The following is a 19,356-nucleotide window of genomic DNA, read 5'->3' as shown; positions in this document are numbered from 1 at the left end:
AATCAAAATGTGAAGTATAATTGTATGCTGTATACCTACTTTATTTTAATTTGAAAAGATATATTTGATATAAAGACATGTCTATATATGTATTATATATAAAGTTATTCAATTTACCAATTAAATTCCACGTTCTTAAGACTGCGTGCTGTTCACATTTTCTGCCAGTTCTGTGAATAAGAGACTCGAAAGTATTATATTAGCATTCATTCAATATTATTTCTGATAAAGGGATTATGGGTACATTTCATTTATTTCTTTGAAAACCTCTTTGGCGGGAATCTTCACATTTATACTACTAAACTATAGAGTGGGCTGTAAGGAATTAGCCCTTTGTCTTTTGTCCATTTGTTTTCTTACATTTAGCAATTTCAATACTTTGAAATACATTCAACAATTTATTATTGGATACATGTTTAATCCTTTTTCGGTCAGATATTTTAAATGAGCTTTGTGCTCTTTAAACCGGACAATAACGGATCTCTTAGTCTATCCAATATACTTCCCGTCACAAATGAAAAACAAGTAAAATTTGCTCTGGTACCTCTCAATACTGTTCAAAAATATGATAAGTATTTTATATAGGTTAGTTAACTGTCATAGGTTTAATAAATCTCTTTGTGAAACCACTTATTTCCAATCTTAAAATGATTAAAATGAGTCTCTCGTTATCACGTACTCCCCAACAGTCATTTGACATTGTATGTGTTGACACTATTGAAAGATTTATAATGTCGAATGAAAGTAGTGATAATATGTACATATTTTCTCTGACACAAAAAGTAAATAAGTGTGTATGTTTTTACGTGTAGAAGGTATCTGTAGGGGGTTTAGAAGAAGCGAAGAAGTTTTTTTAAGGTAGGGGGTTATGCAAAAAACAAATAAGTGTGTTTCAATATTGACTATTATTATAAAGGAACGTGATGATTTCCGCCAAATCGATTACCTAATCTTATACAATGTTATGTATATTTCTAGTTATGAGCACGTGCAGACCAATAATAATTTCGCTAAAATGTCATACAAGTGCATGTGCAATTTCTTCAACGTTTACATCACAATTATTCAGTATTCAGGGTTCACAAATACCACAAAACTAAAGTAAGCTTGTTGAAGGAGAAGCAATTATTATTTCATGTCACACAGAATACAAGGTGAATACATAAAATAAAATAATATTAATTTTTATCAAGAAATAATATACAGGGTAATTGTAAAATAGGAAAGTCCTACCCCTATTTATTTGAAATATTGTATTAATAAAATTATAAACAGATAAATTTAACGAAAAATCGTCAACAATATTCAAATAAGGAAGCAGTGTATATTCGATGCGATTGCTTGTCAAAGGTTACCAATTTTTTGCGGAGTTCTGAAAGATATGAGCAATCGGAGTTGATGTGAGTTCTTTTGGAAGACTAAGGTATTCAGGATTTGAAGGTATGCTCATATTCTTCAGATCAAAATTTCCACAAAAATTCATTGTGTCCTACGTATAGACGAAAATGGGTATAGGAAATTATAGAGCTTCCATTCCTATAATATCATCTTCATGAAACGGTTAAATGCTGTCTTGGTACCAAGGATAAATAATTGCCTCAGTATCAGTATGCCTCAATCCCAGAGTATGCTGATTTCATGAGCTGGAACCATCAATAAACTATGTGAATCATCTTTTGAAGAACTTAGTTCGCTTTAACCCCATGTTTTATCGATACACTGACTATCAGCTGTATTAAAATAACCATGAGCAAGTATAATTCCAGGTCTATTAGACGGTGCTGGACACGCCCATCAACCTCTGCAGTCTGCTTTAAACTTAAGTACTTATCTACCTGCCAAACAATATAGCAATGTCCGGTTTGAAACGTCTAAGATCTTTACTCTGATACAAGTGTAAATTTGAATTTTCTTCCCACATTCTTTGCTAGATTTTCAAAATTAACTAGAAAATACCAGTATAAAGTCGTTTTCTTTCATTTAGAATAAATTCTATAGTTATTTTCATTTTGGGAACAACGAGGTTTTGACATTAAATCTTGCGTTTCATCATTTAATATTCCATCAACTGATAAATTATATTTTTCTTGAAAAGCAATTAATGAAGATTTGGAATCTCTCATACCTTTCGAAAAAGTCAAAAATATAAGTACATCCGATGTTAACGACATATTGTACGCTACTGATTAGAATTTCCACATAGAAGTCAATAATAATAATAATAATAATAATAATAATAATAATAATAATAATAATAAGAAGCATCAAATCAATCATGTTCTCGATAAAACACATCGATTCTTCACCGATATACATATGCAGTTTGGACTGTCTAAGTGCCAGACTCTACATATCGAGAAAGGTATTATCATGAACGGAGATGCCCAACTTCCCAACGGAGGTATCGTACAGGCAATGAAAAACGGAGAAACCTACAAATATCTAGGATTTCAACAGGCTAAGCTGCTGGACCACAAGCAGGCAAAAGCTAGAATCCAGGATCAATACACCAAAAAAGTGAAGTCACTTATGCAATCCGAATTAAATGCAGGCAACTTAGTCCAGGCAATCAACGCCTATGCCATACCTGTTTTAACGTACTCTTTTGGAATCCTGAAGTGGACGAAAACAGAGCTAGAGGGTATTCAGAGTCATCCACTATTAGAACAACATTACCCCGAAAGGAGGGTGGAAGAGGCTTGATTGACCTTATTAACCTGCACTCTCGACAGCTAATGAAACTACGTGAATTATTTCATACTAAATCGGAAATCTCAACTCTGCACCGGATTATATCCAAAGCGGATAAGGGTTATTCACCCCTCAACTCTCTTTCCAGAGACCGAAGTTCTCATGATGACTATCCAGGATCAAGTTATTAACACTAATAACTACAAGAAAAATATTATTAAGGATCCGAACACTCAATTTGACAAATGCAGAAAGTGCCAACAAACATCTACACCGGCATAACCAAGTGTGCAACATCATCCACCAGAAACTGGCCAACAAGTTCGGTCTTCTCAATACGTATACACCGTATTACAAGTACCAGCCGCAGAAGGTGCTCGAAAATGACAATTTTAGACTCTACTACGATAGGTCCATTATCACCGATAGACAGGTGACGAATAACAGACCTGACATTGTGGTGGTTAATAGAAGAGTCAATTCAGTCCTTCTTGTCGATGTAGCTATACCGAACACTCACAACGTTCTCAACAAACACCAAGAGACTGGCCAAATACGCGGATCTCGCAATTGAGATTAAACAGATGTGGCACAGCGAAAATGTGGAAATAGTCCCAGTTATTATGTCAGCAACTGGCGTCGTGCCTAAGACCATGCACAATAGCATCGCCAAACTGAGATTACCAAAAAACACCTTCGCCGACATCCAGAAGCCTGTAATACTGAATACTTGCTACACAGTGCGCAAGTTCATTATGTGGATCGAGCCTAATCCTTTTGATACTTTGTATCCGGGATAGGTAAATAATACCGGTTCTAAGCTGAGTAGTGCATAAGTCTTTCGCATAATAATAATGTCATTAAATAATTATTCATATCATCATCAGTATAATAATAAAAATCATTTTAACTACCCACGAAATAATCATTACACTGATTATAATGATAATAATTACAATAATTTTCCCAGTCCACCAATCAATGACGAAACTATCCGATTAACGCACAGATGTTCTAGAATAAACGTTTTCCGGCCAAACCAAATACCTATGCAAAATTTGCCAAAACCGGAACCGACGTTTACGACATCAAGAAGAAATGAAAGATAACTTTGAAAATTTATTTTAATTAGAAGAAAATAATAATGATTAGGCCGTAAACAGACTAAACTTTTGAAAAGTCAAACAATACAAATGATAAGTAACAAATTATATTTAAGAGATAGATAAACGATGTCAAATCAATCATTGCGAAAAAACGTCACCGAATACTGAACATGTAGATGAATGTGAAAATTTTGAGAAACTCTATGGCCAATTCTATGAGCCTAAGGTTCGATGTTATAATAGGTCAAACCAAATATCTGTGCAAAAGTTGCCAAATCTGGAATCGATGTCTATGATATCAAGAAATTTCACAGGCAGACCTACCAGAAACATTAATATTAATCATATTATTAAATATTTTCAATCAAGAAATGAGAAACCGAATTTTACGTTTGAACAATTTTATAATAATTATTATGATGACAAAAACGAAGAAATGGTATTAATTTTAAAAATTTATTTGAATTAGAAGAATAATAATGAAGTATAATATTTGGAATAAATATTGCTGCTAACAGCCCGTTACCTTATATAGAAATCAAAAACCCTAAATCAAAACTATTAATTGATATCGGTTGTAATAAATCTTTATTAAGACCTTCAATTGTTGGAAAATATCATCCTCACTGTATTTTTCATTCAAATGTAGAAACTAAACCTTTAATTAGTAGAATAATTCGATATCAAGCAAAAATTCCTGCTTTTAAAGAATTTAATTATCATGGTACAATAGATTTCATATTATATAATTTTTAAGACTTTTTTGATGGAATAATAGGACTTGAAAACATGATCAAAATGCAATTGAATATTGAATATTTCACAAAATAAAATTGAAACGCTCTGATAAGGTATTCACTTCCAATTGTTAAAAAATCAGTCAAAATTAATTATTGTGAAGTTTCGGTTGATTCACTATTACTATTCCAAAGAATAACAGTCAGCAAGCAATTTGAGAGCAATCTTAAAGAATATCTTCAATATGAGTTGAGTCCGTATCCAACCGCGCTATTTCACAATGATGGTATGATGAGGAAAACTACAAAATCATCACTATATACTAATAATATGTTACCTATCGACTTTCATCTCTATAAGAATAATGTGAAGTTTATTATTGATGGTGGATTTCTCTTACATCGAGTCGTATGGTGTAAAGAAGATACTTTCTCAATTATATTAGACAAATACGTTAAGTATTTACAAACTCATTATAAATCGATTACTGTTGTATTTGATGGATACTCAGATTACAGCAAAAACATAAAAGCAATGGAGCTGCAGAGAAGAGTTGCTGCACTTTAGAAAACATATGAAGTTTGTTTCGACGAAACCATGATTGTACCAATTAGCCAAGAAAAATTCCTGTCAAACCGCAATAATAAAGTAAAGCTAATCACTATGCTTATTAAAAAATTCCAAGCTCTTAATATCAATACAAAACAGGCCAGAGATGATGCGGATATCATTGAGACAGCTGTTGAAGAATCGAAACATGAAAAAACAGCTATAATAATAGGTGAAGATATAGGTTTACTTGTGATTTTAATTGGGCGTACAAGATGTCATGAACAAGAAATTTCCCAAAAAAATAGGCAAAGCAAATGTTAAACCGAAAATATACTCCTCAAGAAGTTTCGATGATTATCCTTATTAAAAAAAACCTTTTTTATGTTTCTACATGCACTAAGTGACACGACTTGTGCGCTCTCTAACAAAGGAAAAAAAAGGTTTTAAGGACATTTGAGAAACTGTCTAATTTGGATGAACTTGCAGCAGAATTCGAAGAAGAAAACTGTGCAGTTCAAAGATTATTTGAAAGTGGATTGCAAACCTTATTAGCAGTTTATAATACTCCAAAATTTGTGGACAGTATCAATCATCTCTGCTATGCATAATACGTTAAGTTAACAAAGCTCAAAAAACCTGTGCAGTTAGTCCCCCACCAACATGCGGAGTTGTTCACCAACATTTCAATCGTGTTTATTACCAAGCTCAAACTTGGTTAGGACATTATTTGGAACCCCAGGAATTGGGTTGGACAATGCGTAACGGGTTCCTAAAACCGGTCACAACAATCTTACCACCTGCTCCAGATGAATTACTAAACACTATATTCTGTAACTGCAAGAGTGGTTGCGGTTCAAGATGTGGATGCAGGAAAGCGGGTTTGCAGTCTTCTTTAGCTTGTGACTAGTTTATGGACAAGTATATTTTAATGCTGTGCCATATGAAACCAATGTTAATGAAGACAGACCTTTGATCCAGAAATCATGGAAGAATTGGAAACAAATATCATTGAAGACGATAACGACCTTGGAATTTTAGAGCTGTGGAAGACGACGATGAGGAAGAAGAAAATTGAAATTAGAACTCACTGTCCGTATAATTATTTTTTATTTGTTTTTTTAATTTTAACAATCACAAATGTATCGAATGACATTTTTTAATAAACATTAATTACATTTTTATTACTTTCCTATTATTTTTTATTTATTCAAGAATAATTACTATAAATAAGATTTTAATTATAATATGATTGAAATTTTTCTCTTTACGATTTTGTAACTAAGGTAAGTAGGTACCTACCTACGGGTAGGTAAGTGCTATTAAATGAATTTATACTTGATTGGAAATAAATAATTGAGCAGAGATTATTTTTATCGGGACTACCAGTTGATTTCAAACGGGATTCTAAGCGCGCGCGCTCTGCCCTCTATCTCAATAACGATTCCCCGTATAAAAAAATTTTTGAATCAAAAGTTGTAGAGAATTTAATGCTATACAATATTGATAACAAATACAAATAGCATAAAACACATAGGAAACGAGTTATTTGCAAAAATTGTACAAAAAATCGATTTTTTTTTTACTTTTGATCCCCGATTGTTCACATCGAATTATATGCGAGTTTTGAGAGGAGTTTTAGCATGTCAAATGAACAAGTTTAAACGACTTTATAGTTGGGACTCGATTTTTCGAATTTTTTGCTTAAATCTACTTAAAATGACTGAACTATTAATAATATTAATATATATCCTTTCAAAACTACAAAATACAAAATCCATAACTTTAATTTTTTAACAGAAATATTAAAAGAAAAAGAAACTATACAAAAAATCATAATCATAATGCAATTGAAATAGTACAAAATGGCAAAAACGTATTTTGAGGGGATATTCTGTAAAAAATTTCCAATTTATTAGTTTATTAGAAAAAAAATTCCTTGCAACATTGTCAATCCCTTGGTGTGACACATCCTCCCTCCCCAAATCGATAAAATGTCTTTCTTGGGAGTATTTTCTACAGATATCTGAGTTTATTTTTGCAGGTGCCCCGTTTAAAGATAATAAAAATTTTAGGCCGCTATCGGAAATGGTTTCTTTTTTTGGTTAGGAATCTTGAATGACTCAATCGCTGCTTTCAAATCTTCGTTTGATTTTGATTTTTTTTTTCCATTAAATCCATGCAAGATTTCTTTCCCTTTCCGAAATATGCTGATGTAGTGTCGCAATCGGTCGCTGTTTGAAGAAATAGTAAATTTTCTTGGCAAAATGGATAATCGTTGAAACTTATCAGATAGTTGGTCAAGTTTCATTGAATAAAATATCAATAATAGTTTTAACATTTCCTCCTAAATCCTAGTTGCACCTTTGAAAATACCATGACCAGACATCAATATACACTTATTGAAAACACACATTCATCTCACCTGCACATGGAACTCATATTTTACAATTTTAATACTTAATATAAAGTGGAGCTTGGTTGGACATGAAACACAGACCTGATAAATAAAATAACACAGCAGGAGAATGCAAATACTTTATTTCTAAAACTTGTCTAATATAATTGTCAAGCTAGAAGTCTCATCATTTTCATTACACATAATTAGACCATGTACTGGGAACTTTCGAAACTTCGATTTTAACCAGCAATAATTGTGGACTGAGCGTCGTGTTTACATCGTGCTACTGCTGGCATTGTAGCAGACCGCCCACTGCGGAACCGGTCGACGCACACACAGACACGGCACATACAGCGGCCTGCCAGCTGCCGCTCGGACTAGGTTTCTCCCAGGTACATTGCTGAATAGTTCTTTTGGGTGTATTGAATTCCCCGTTATTGAATGCCGTTATCCCTCCGAGGACTGATTTTATTTTCCCCCAGATAAGATGCAATGCGAGTAAACGTCGACAGAGTTATGTTTTCAGCTACTACAAGATTGACTGAGTTTTATTTTAAATCGCTGCAAGTAAGCGCATTTTTATAAAGCCTTTCAAAAAGAGTAAATATTTCCTTCCAGATTCCACTTTGATTCATGTTAATACGTGCGTTTATTACTGAGGTATCAACATTTGAAGTTATCAACACTGTCAAGATTTTATAACCCAAAAAAGCGAATTTTCGATAATAATCGTATTTGAAACCAGCATTACTGGTACCGACTAAATGCTATGGAATTTAACAATTAAGTACTTCTCAACTCTTAATTTTACTCGCTATAAAGATAGACAAGATTTCAATGATCTTGAGTATTATTTCACGCAGTTAGAAATAGTAGTGTAATGAGAGCTTAAGCAATTTTGCTGCTGCTCACTTTGCGTATGAGAGATAATAATATGTCAATATAAAGCTGAAATATTTATCTTCAAAATGACGTAAGATTCGTCAAAATCGTACATTTTAATCGGGAGTTATGGATTTTTATTCCCCGCGCTAGTTGAAATAATGCAGCTTACCGCGCGCCATGCAGATCGCGAAAACGCTTACCTTCAACAATTTTTTTCAGAATACGGTGAAATTTGGCGAAATTGTTGTAAGGACCTTTTTTTGTAAAATTTTTTGCACTTTCTTAATCTACAGTTTTTTTTGATAAGACAATGATTTTCTGAGATATTCTGAAATTACAAAAACAAAAAACAAGTTTGACGCGTATTTTGGGAGTCTCACCCCCCTTAGTGGACGATAATTGAAGTTCCTAGCCCTTTTTATTGGCCTAAATACTATACTAGATATCCGCATATCCGTATATTTATAAAAAGGAAGTTCAAAGACAATTTAATGAAATGCTAGAAAAAGGATTTATAAGAGCTTCATATTCTCCGTGAAGTTCACCAGTTTTGATTTTAAGTAAAAAATTAGACGCACCAGGGAAACAAAAATGGCGCTTGGTAGTTGATTACAGGAAATTAAATGAAAAATTATTTCCGACAAATATCCAGTTCCTAATACTACTGATATATTAGGTAAATTAGGAAGAGCTCAATATTTTACAACCTTGGACCTGGAAAATAGATTTCATCAAATTCAAATGTCAAAAGACTCGATAGTAAAACAGCCTTTAGTGTGGATGATGGACATTACGAATTTCTCAGGTTGCATTTGGCTTGATAAATTCCCCTGCCACATTTCAAAACGTCATCGATGAAATTGCATAATTAAATCTGTTTAATATACATAGATGATATTATCATTTTTAGTACAAATTTGCAAGAACACATTCAAAATTTACAAGCAGGATTTTACAAATTAAGAGAAGCTCATTTAAAAATCCAATTAGATAAATGTGAGGAATTACTTGGACAAATTGTTACACCGGAAGGAACTAAACAATATCCGAAAAAGATTGAAGTAATAAAAATTTTTTCTATACTATACACTCAGATACAAATCAAATCGTTTTCAGCACTCCTAGGATATTACAGGAAATCTATTAAGAATTTTGCGAGAATAACAAAACCAATGAGATCATGTTTAAAGAAAGACAAAAAAGTAGAACATACAGAAGAATTTTTTAAATATTTTAATACTTGTAAACAAGTAGTAAGCAGATTTACGAGGATATGCTTAATACCCTTGTTGATCAATGTCCTTCGTATGCGACCGGGAAAAATTGGACAGCAAGTGTCAAAAGAGGTAAATGTAAACTTGGGGCCGATCTATTATCACGAATTGTGACATGAATGCATTGGAAACAGAATCAGTAGATGTTCACATTGATGATCTTGATTCTATAATTCAAAGAGAAATTGAAAATTTACCAGATGAGAAGGAACCAATGGATATATATTTGCTACCGGATTTATCATATTTAGATGATTTTGAGGAAGTTGTAAGAGACAAAGAAATTAAAAATATTGAAGATGATAAAAACGATAATAAAATAAATATTATATCTGATATTCAAGAACAACCACCAATACAAGATGATTCTGATTTGGAAACTATCCATTCTTCTTTAGCAAATCCAATCAGATATTATTAACATGTAGCGAGGTGAGCAGTATAAGAACAAAAAGTGAGAAATATTTCGGTTAAATAAGTTTGTTTGTAATCCTATCAAGAAGATATTTGGAAAATAATGTAATTCAATTTGTTAAAGAATTTATTGATCCAAAATAATTATATACATTACATTTTCGAGACCATTTGAAACCAGAACAATTTCTTGTCATTTATATATATATATATATATATATATATATATATATATATATATATATATATATATATATATATATATATATATATATATATATATATATATATATATATATATATATATATATATATATATATATATATATATATATATATATTAAAAAGGACATTAAGGAATTAATGAGCTTAAAAATTCATTAAGTGCAAAATATTATTGGCCGAAAATGTTAGAATATATAGAAAATTTTCTTAACAATTGTGGAGTATAAGTGGAGAATAAGTTCGATAGAAATCCCTCAGTAATTCAATTCGGTCAAGCATATCCTATTTCAAGTGTAACCGGAGTTTCCATTGTTGATAATCTATTAAATTATGGTACTCATTACGGTTTACCGTATAAGATAACAGCTGATTGTGATTCAGAGTTCAAGAATAATGACCTGCAAGACTTTTGTAAATTACATAAAATTGAATTGCTCTATATTACAGCCAAAAATAGTAATTCTAATTCACCAGTCGAAAGATTTCATTCCAGTTTGAGTGAACATTTTCGTTGTTTAAGAGAAACTACTAAAAATTTAACACCAGATCAATTAATGAATCATTCAATTTTTGCATATAATAATTCTATTCATTCCGTTACCCATATACACATATAAGATTTTAACAATCAGAAAGTGGGAAAAATCTAGTATTACTTGGAAATAATTTTCCCCTTTAATTGTGTCACTGTCACTGTTTGGTTCTTGCCTATGATGTCATCTATACTCAAAACATATAGCCCATCTTTTCTTTGACAAATTAATTCAAAATTGTCTTTAACTATAGCAGTCTTCTGCTTTTCAACGATGATTTTATGTCCATCGTTAGTAATTTTTGAAACAGATAATAGGTTATGTTTAATCTGGGGAACTATTAGGGATTCAATCACCATCACGTAATTTTGTCATCTGACATCTAGCTTGCCACTTTTTTTGGTCCTTAGAATTTCTCCATTTGCAATAAGTATCTCTGTTGGATGATCAATTTCTTTGATGTCATACATGTAATTTTCTAAATATTCATGGACAAAGTGGTTACTTGCACCAGAATCCAATAAAAATAACAATTTGCCCCTGTTCTCATCACATATATTTGCTGCATACAACACAATCGCCTTTTCCTCTGTTGTGTGAGCGTGGGCTTCTTGTTTCTTTTCATGTTTTGTGTCTTGAGGCTTATTCTGGTAGTGACCTCTTGAACGTCCTCTATTATTAAACCTAGAACCACCTCGCCCTCCTCGTTGTACTCCTCTTTGTCTTGAATTTTTGTTGGGGCAACACCCTTTTGGAATGCTCGCTTGAAACGCTACTTCATTTTCACCGCTCTCAACTTTCGTGTTCAGCTTTAATTTTTCATCAAGAAATCTGGATTTAGCAAAATCCATTTTAGCACCAGTTATTGTTTCGATTGCCGTCACAACGCTGTCAAATTTGGATGGAAGTGACATTAACATAATACACACCTGGTCAGTCTAATCGAGGTTTGACCCTTGCTCCTTTAAGTCTCTTAAGGTAGTTTCAAATTTTAAGAAGTGGTCTTCCAGTTTATCATTCGCATTTGGTCTTAATGTCACCAATTTCCTCCACAGAGACAATCGTGTAAAGGGGCTTGTACGCTCAAACACACTTTTGAGATTTTCTTAGCTGGGCTTTTGCCTTGTCACAATCCTTTATCATATCTAGGTACTTATCACTTACCCACTGTACTATTATTGACTGTGACCTTAATGTCAGCCTTTTGAAACACTTTCCGTTCATTATCTGATGACGTGTTCGTGTCTGGATGGTCACACAATGCTTCAATGCAATTTTCCCTTTTGAGAATTATTCGCCTCTAATATAGGCACTTGAATTTGGCTGGATGACATTTTTCACTGAATTTGTCCACCAAATATTAACAGAATCAGTTTTCTGAGGCTAACGACTAACGAACAACACAAATCAAGTCTTGAGCCACGCAACGGAACGCCACAAACAGATCAGTCTTCTGATACTGTCTTTTCCAGTCTCACACGAAAAATTATCTTTAATTAATTCGCGCACGCACAGACTGTTTTCACTGGGCCCATAACCTTTTAAAGTATTTAAGGCACAATTAAATACATTTCGTTTTCGAAATTACAACCACATTATCAAAAATCAATTTTTTTTAATAGACTACTACAAACGTAAGTTCACAAGTAAACCGTAAAATGTAAATATAACTAAAGGTGTGTTTACATGAAAAGTGTTAAAATACACACTAAATATTTAACAATAAGATCATTTGAACGGAGAGAATATCTTGATTATTATAAAATTAAGGTTGGTTTCACCTATTCTATGAGATATATTAATGGTGGTACAAGGTTTAATCAAAATTTTTTGAATTGATTTGTAAGATAATTACTGAGGACATATATTTTATAGTACAGTTGTCTGAGGGTAACAAGAAGAATAATAAAATATTTTCATTATAATTTGCAAAAATATATGCTCAAATTATTTTCTATGATTTTCTGTATGAATTGTTTTTGGTTAATATTTTATCATCTGAAAATGCATTATTTATTTCAGGAAATTTACCTTTTCCTGCCATCTGTAGTTATTGTAATGAAGAATGTTCAAGAGATCCTGGATTAATAGACTTTAGATGTTGTTGGTGTCAGATTACAGTGCACACTGGTTGTTTACAACATATTACAAAAGTAAGATAAATTTTGACTTGAGGTATTTGCATTTGCATATTAATATTGTGCTTATACCTTTTTTCTATCACTTGGTTTATAATATGTATTTTATCTACTGTTGATTTTCGTTGCCTAAAACCTTTTTGGTATTCCCCTATTTCTGGTTCCACTACCTTTTTCATTCTTATCATTTATTAATGTTGTTAGTATTTTCTATACGGTATTAAGCAAACTAATACCTCTATAATTACTACATATGTTGGGATTTCCTCCCTTCAGTATTGGTATAATCTATCCAGGAGACCACTCATGGCATTGCGGTGTGGCTTTGTTGTTGTATTTTTCGACTATACAGTGTTGTGCTTGAAGTAGATAAACTGTAGATACAGTCTGGATAGCAAGTATATTGGAACTGGTAGAAAATGAGCAAAATTCTGACTAAAATATTTTTATCTAATGAAAACTCCATCGGAAGCTTCAAGTTTGTCCTTTTATTTTTCAGTGCTCACTGGGTTGTCACTTTGTTATTTTAGAAAATACTCATTCATGATTAATAAAATTGAACGCAATAGCAGAAAATAATTTCTAAAAAAAACTCAGTATTCTAATTTTCGTGAATTGCTTGAAAGCTTACTCGCAGTTTCCGCTGTATTGTATCTTTCCTGATTTTTTTTTTGCATTTGGAATACAAACAGTAATCATTTTCTGATCTAAGAACATTTAAATTTTCTCTAAGTTTCTACTTCTTAGACCTTTTTATATGTTTTTGAAATATTTGCGAAATTTGTTATGTCCTCTATATCATAGTTCGTGTCCATATGGCAAGGAAATATGTTTTATGTTCTGATGTTTAGTTTCTTTATTGATTTTATTATGTATTTATCTTTTTCTTGAATATTGTATTTATCACTTTTTCCGCATATTTATTTTTATTCAATGCAGTTTTTGCTTTTTGAAGCATCTAAATTCAGAATCTGATAGTTAGTTTGATCTATCAACTAAAGCTATAATCACTGATCTTTAAAGAGCAAACTGTCTTTTGTTTCATCTTCTAAACTCATGAACACTTCTGTAATATAAACTTTTGTAACTTTCTTGTTGGAAACCACAAGCCACTAGCATCGCTTTAAACTTACTATTATTTGTCACCTTAAAGATTCATTTACTGTCACTATCACTTTTTCTTCTTGGGCAAGAACCTTCACATCATGTGTTATTTTCTTTCAGAACAATAAGCTCCTTTCCATCGATTTCTGCCACTTAGTTATGTTGTTACTTGTGACAGTCTCTTCATAGGTCAACGGTTCCTTTTCCTGATAATAGAAACACATATTAGCATCATTAAGTTCATAGTCATTCATCCATGAAGGCTGCTTAGTTTTTTTTTATTTTTCCTGACAACAAAATCCTGAATATTATCCTTATCAGAAATCTTCATCTAGCTAGTTTGCAATCTCAAGATTTTCATTTTCTCTATATAAATCAGTTTCATCGTCTAAATCCTGGTTTCCATTATTAAATCCGTTACTATTATCTATCAGGTCGATTCTCATTTGATATTTCTTTCTCCTTAAAACATAGAGATATTGTTGTTTCTTCTTCTCTTGCAAAATTTGGTACCTATTTGTCTCTTTCTGTAATAAAAATTATGTCTTGTATTTCTACTTTATCTCTCTCTGAGAAAAATATATCTTCTTCCTTAGTATCCAAGAAACATTCGGGTCTAATTCCACAATTGAGCGCTTCTCTATTTACGCTCTCCTATTTTGTTAGGGTGTGTTAGCATTACTTCACTCGTCAATTTCAGCCAGTTTCTTTAGTTCAGCATTAACAAATTCTAATTCATTGTCTGTTCTTATCTTTTTTATCTTGTTTTCTGTTTGTGTTTCTATCATAGTCACATACTTTTTAATGCTTTCTACACTTTCATATTCAAGTTTTAGGAAAAACATGTAACTAATTTTTCCAACTCATGAAACTTCAATAAATCCTTCTTAGCTCTACTTTGACTGTTTAGAAAAATGAACCCATCGTCTTATCCAAAACAATCTCTACAGAAGGGTTACTTATTTCTTTATATTTTATTCTACTGTTTTTCAGAACCTTTCTTATTTGATCGTATTTGATATGAGCTAGCTTTTTAAGCCAATCATGCAAACAATAAATCATATTACATTCTGTCCTATGATCATTATTCTGTTCACAAAAGTTTCAAAATGCATTAAACAGGGTGATTCATTAAGAATGTCCAATCTCTGAACTGTAGATTCTAGACCTCAAAATATGATGATTCTGCTCAATATGCCTTATGCAAATATTGTTAGTTTCCGAGATACAGGGTGTTCAAAGTTTAAATTTAAATTTTGATTTTGTTTGTGTTAATTAAATCAAAGTAAACTTTTTTTGGGCTGAACTTACAGCTAAAATAATAAAAAAATATTAAAAAGCGTTAAATTCTACAAAAAAAGTTACTCTTCTTTGATTCGTGTAACTCAATCGGTTATCGAGTTATTTGCTTCTAAAAAGTTCAATAAATTTTTTTCATGAAAAAATTTTATTACTCCTTAAATATGTAACAATAACAAATTTGTAAACAAAAATAAAAAACTTCAAAGCAAATGCTCAAAATGCCCACCATTTACTTCAATACACTTTATGATCCGCTTTCGTAATGATATCTTAATATCAAAATCACATTCGTGAATTAAGCCGTGGTTTAATTTTTCGTTTTCTTTTCAAGTAGGCTTGTGTCGCTATTAGACAGTTTGTGTAGAGTTTAATTTTTCGTTTTTTTTTAAGTAGGCTTGTGTCACTTTTAGACAGTTTTTGTAGAGTTTAATTTTTCGTTTTTTTTAAGTAGGCTTGTGTCACTTTTAGACAGTTTGTGTAGAAGCAAAAATTGGATAATAATAAGAATAAGTAATACATTAGTATACCATTTATTAATAATTCAGTAATTAACAAGTGTAATAGTTATTTATCAAATAATGCCTAGGCATAACAATTTTTCCAATAATGAGATGCGCGATATGATTTGTGTGTTTGCTCAGACAAATTATAGTGGTCTAGCTGCGGCTCGAAGATATTCACAATTATACCCAAATCGAAGGCAACCCAATTACAAACTGTACCGAAATCTTTACAACCGCTTAGGAGAAGATGAAATTTGTGTTTCGGAGAATCCAGATATCTGCCCATTTCTCCATTTGCAATAAGTATCTCTGTTGGATGATCAATTTCTTTGATGTCATACATGTAATTTTCTAAATATTCCTGGACAAAGTGGTTACTTGCACCAGAATCCAATAAAAATGACAATTTGCCCATGTTCTCATCACATATATTTGCTGCATACAACACAATCGCCTTTTCCTCTGTTGTGTGAGCGTGGGCTTCTTGTTTCTTTTCATGTTTTGTGTCTTGAGGCTTATTCTGGTAGTGACCTCTTGAACGTCCTCTATTATTAAATCTAGAACCACCTCGCCCTCCTCGTTGTACTCCTCTTTGTCTTGAATTTTTGTTGGGGCAACACCCTTTTGGAATGCTCGCTTGAAACGCTACTTCATTTTCACCGCTCTCAACTTTCGTGTTCAGCTTTAATTTTTCATCAAGAAATCTGGATTTAGCAAAATCCATTTTAGCACCAGTTATTGTTTTGATTGCCGTCACAACGCTGTCAAATTTGGATGGAAGTGACATTAACATAATACACACCTGGTCAGCCTAATCGAGGTTTGACCCTTGCTCCTTTAAGTCTCTTAAGGTAGTTTCAAATTTTAAGAAGTGGTCTTCCATTTTATCATTCGCATTTGGTCTTAATGTCACCAATTTCCTCCACAGAGACAATCGTGTAAAGGGGCTTGTACGCTCAAATACACTTTTGAGATTTTCTTAGCTGGGCTTTTGCCTTGTCACAATCCTTTATCATATCTAGGTACTTATCACTTACCCACTGTACTATTATTGACTGTGACCTTAATGTCAGCCTTTTGAAACACTTTCCGTTCATTATCTGATGACGTGTTCGTGTCTGGATGGTCACACAATGCTTCAATGCAATTTTCCCTTTTGAGAATTATTCGCCTCTAATATAGGCACTTGAATTTGGCTGGATGACATTTTTCACTGAATTTGTCCACCAAATATTAACAGAATCAGTTTTCTGAGGCTAACGACTAACGAACAACACAAATCAAGTCTAGCTGCGGCTCGAAGATATTCACAATTATACCCAAATCGAAGGCAACCCAATTACAAACTATACCGAAATCTTTACAACCGCTTAGAAGAAGATGAAATTTTAATTTGTGTTTCGGAGAATCCAGATATTAGTACTCGCCGATTAAGTCTGCAAACAGGTATAAGCCAATCAGCTATTTTTAGAATACTGCACATTTTCAGCACGAGTTTAAGGTTAACATTTGGTGTGGTGTAATATGTGGGTATTTAATAGGTCACACACAACACGCCCTAACAAAATAGGAGAGCGTAAATAGAGAAGCGCTCAATTATGGAATTAGACCCGAATGTTTCTTGGATACTACGGAAGAAGATATAATATTTTTCTCAGAGAGAGATAAAGTAGAAATAGGTACAAGACATAAGTAAAACATAGTAGTTTTTTATTGGGAACATGGCAAGGAAAGACCAAAGTGGACTAACTTCAATATATTTTCCGAGCTTTCCAATACTTATGTATTTATCGTCTGGGATTGAAAGCTCGGCATATATTGCATTAACGTACCTAAAGATTGTTCTAAACCACTCTGTTATGTTCATTAACATGTTTAATTCGATTATAAAATTCGGAATGTATTTCGATATCTTGTTTAATTTTTGAAAGTTTTATATTTAGCCCGTAAATATGTCTTTATCAGTAAAAGTATTAAGAAGTGTATCTTCAACATTTTCTCAAGTTCTTATAGTACAAGAAGAAATATTTAGCTGCTGCACCTTTAATTTTCGCTATGTTGCTGAACATAAAATATTCATTTTGAAATAGTATATAGTATTATAAAATTTATCAATCAATTTCTCCCAACTTTCAATAAATCTAGGTAGTGCATTATTTCTATCGAATTCTGGAATCATGTCCAGGTATTCTTTATTTAAGCAGGTATTTGTGGAGTTGCCATTTTATTTAAATTATTGTAAAGTAGGTAAATGTTTTGGTTGAGGTAAATTTTATTTTATTCTAGGTTTATCATTTCTTGATTCAGAAGAATTAAATATATTACAAAAATCAAAATTCCCTCTATTGTTATTATTATACAAATCAATAGAATATCAAATATAAAAATCTATTTTCTATTGCATTAAATAATTTTTTATTCTAAGTTGTTATATCTCAATATAGCAATATTTAATTAAATTATTCATACTTATTTTGAGAAATAGAATTATAAATTTAATTTATAAATTAAAGTGTTTATGTTTTTTTATTCCTGTGACAAATATCTTATGCAATATTGAATACAGCACCAATCATGTATTTAACAAAACAAAATATTAAATAAGATTCGATACTTGTAATATTAACACTAATTTTGAAAGTAAGTTGAAAAACAAAAATTAAAAAATGTATCAAACAAAACAAACAACTCAAAACTTTCAAAGTACATAAATTGTTATTATAAAATCAGAAGAATATAATAATAAAAAGAAGAGGTTATTAAATGATAAGACACCTTACAAAAAAAATTAGAAAGGACCCTACAAACTATTATCAAGAACAAAATAACCAATAGATGCAAATAAATTAAAAATTGATAATGCCATAACCTCTAAAAGTTATAGTGTACCAAAGTTGCACAAACCTGACATACCAGTGCGACCAATGGTATCAAGTATACAAATTCCTCTCACTCCTTTATCTAATTATTTGAAAAATATTCCTGATAAATATGTATTTATCTCTGTTAGACGTCGTTTCTTTATATACAATTATTACTATCACAATTGTGAAGGATATATTATTAAAAAAATGGGATAAGATTAGAAAACACACAGACCTCAAAACGAATTTTTCAAGGCTATAGAACAGCATACTTAAATCTGAGATTGAAATATATAAACCAATTAATGGTTGTACTATGTAAAACCTTGATAAAACTGTTTTAAGCAAACTTACATAAATATTTTAGTAGTACTGAAAAATGAAATTTAAAATATAATTAAAGAATTCAAGTCCTATCATAAAAAACTTCAATTCACAATCGATATTCAACAAAATAATAAAATTAAATTATTTGTTATCATATTATTTGAAATTGATAATATAAAAACAAAATTGTATACAGAATCAACTGTATCAAGTATTCAAATTCCTCTCACCCCGTTATCTAATTATTTGAAAAATATGTATTTATCTCTGTTAGATGTTTCTTTATATACAATTATTACTAT

At 31.5% G+C, this 19,356-nt stretch overlaps 1 protein-coding gene across 2 annotated transcripts in view; it reads left to right on the top strand.

Moving 5' to 3' along the window:
• Positions 1 to 19,356, top strand: part of LOC130449583 (diacylglycerol kinase epsilon) — a 108,440-nt gene that overhangs the window by 11,227 nt on the left and 77,857 nt on the right. For both annotated transcript variants that reach the window (XR_008910467.1, XM_056787512.1), the window contains exon 3: positions 12,839 to 12,969. Coding sequence is in view for 1 of the 2 variants with exons in the window: in XM_056787512.1 (XP_056643490.1) it covers positions 12,839 to 12,969 (131 nt within the window). In the remaining variant the exon portion in view is untranslated. The remainder of the gene's footprint in view (positions 1 to 12,838; positions 12,970 to 19,356) is intronic.

This window comes from Diorhabda sublineata, chromosome 10 (genome assembly GCF_026230105.1).
Source record: "Diorhabda sublineata isolate icDioSubl1.1 chromosome 10, icDioSubl1.1, whole genome shotgun sequence".
Classification (NCBI taxonomy): domain Eukaryota; kingdom Metazoa; phylum Arthropoda; class Insecta; order Coleoptera; family Chrysomelidae; genus Diorhabda; species Diorhabda sublineata.
This window is presented reverse-complemented; position numbering and strand designations above follow the sequence as displayed.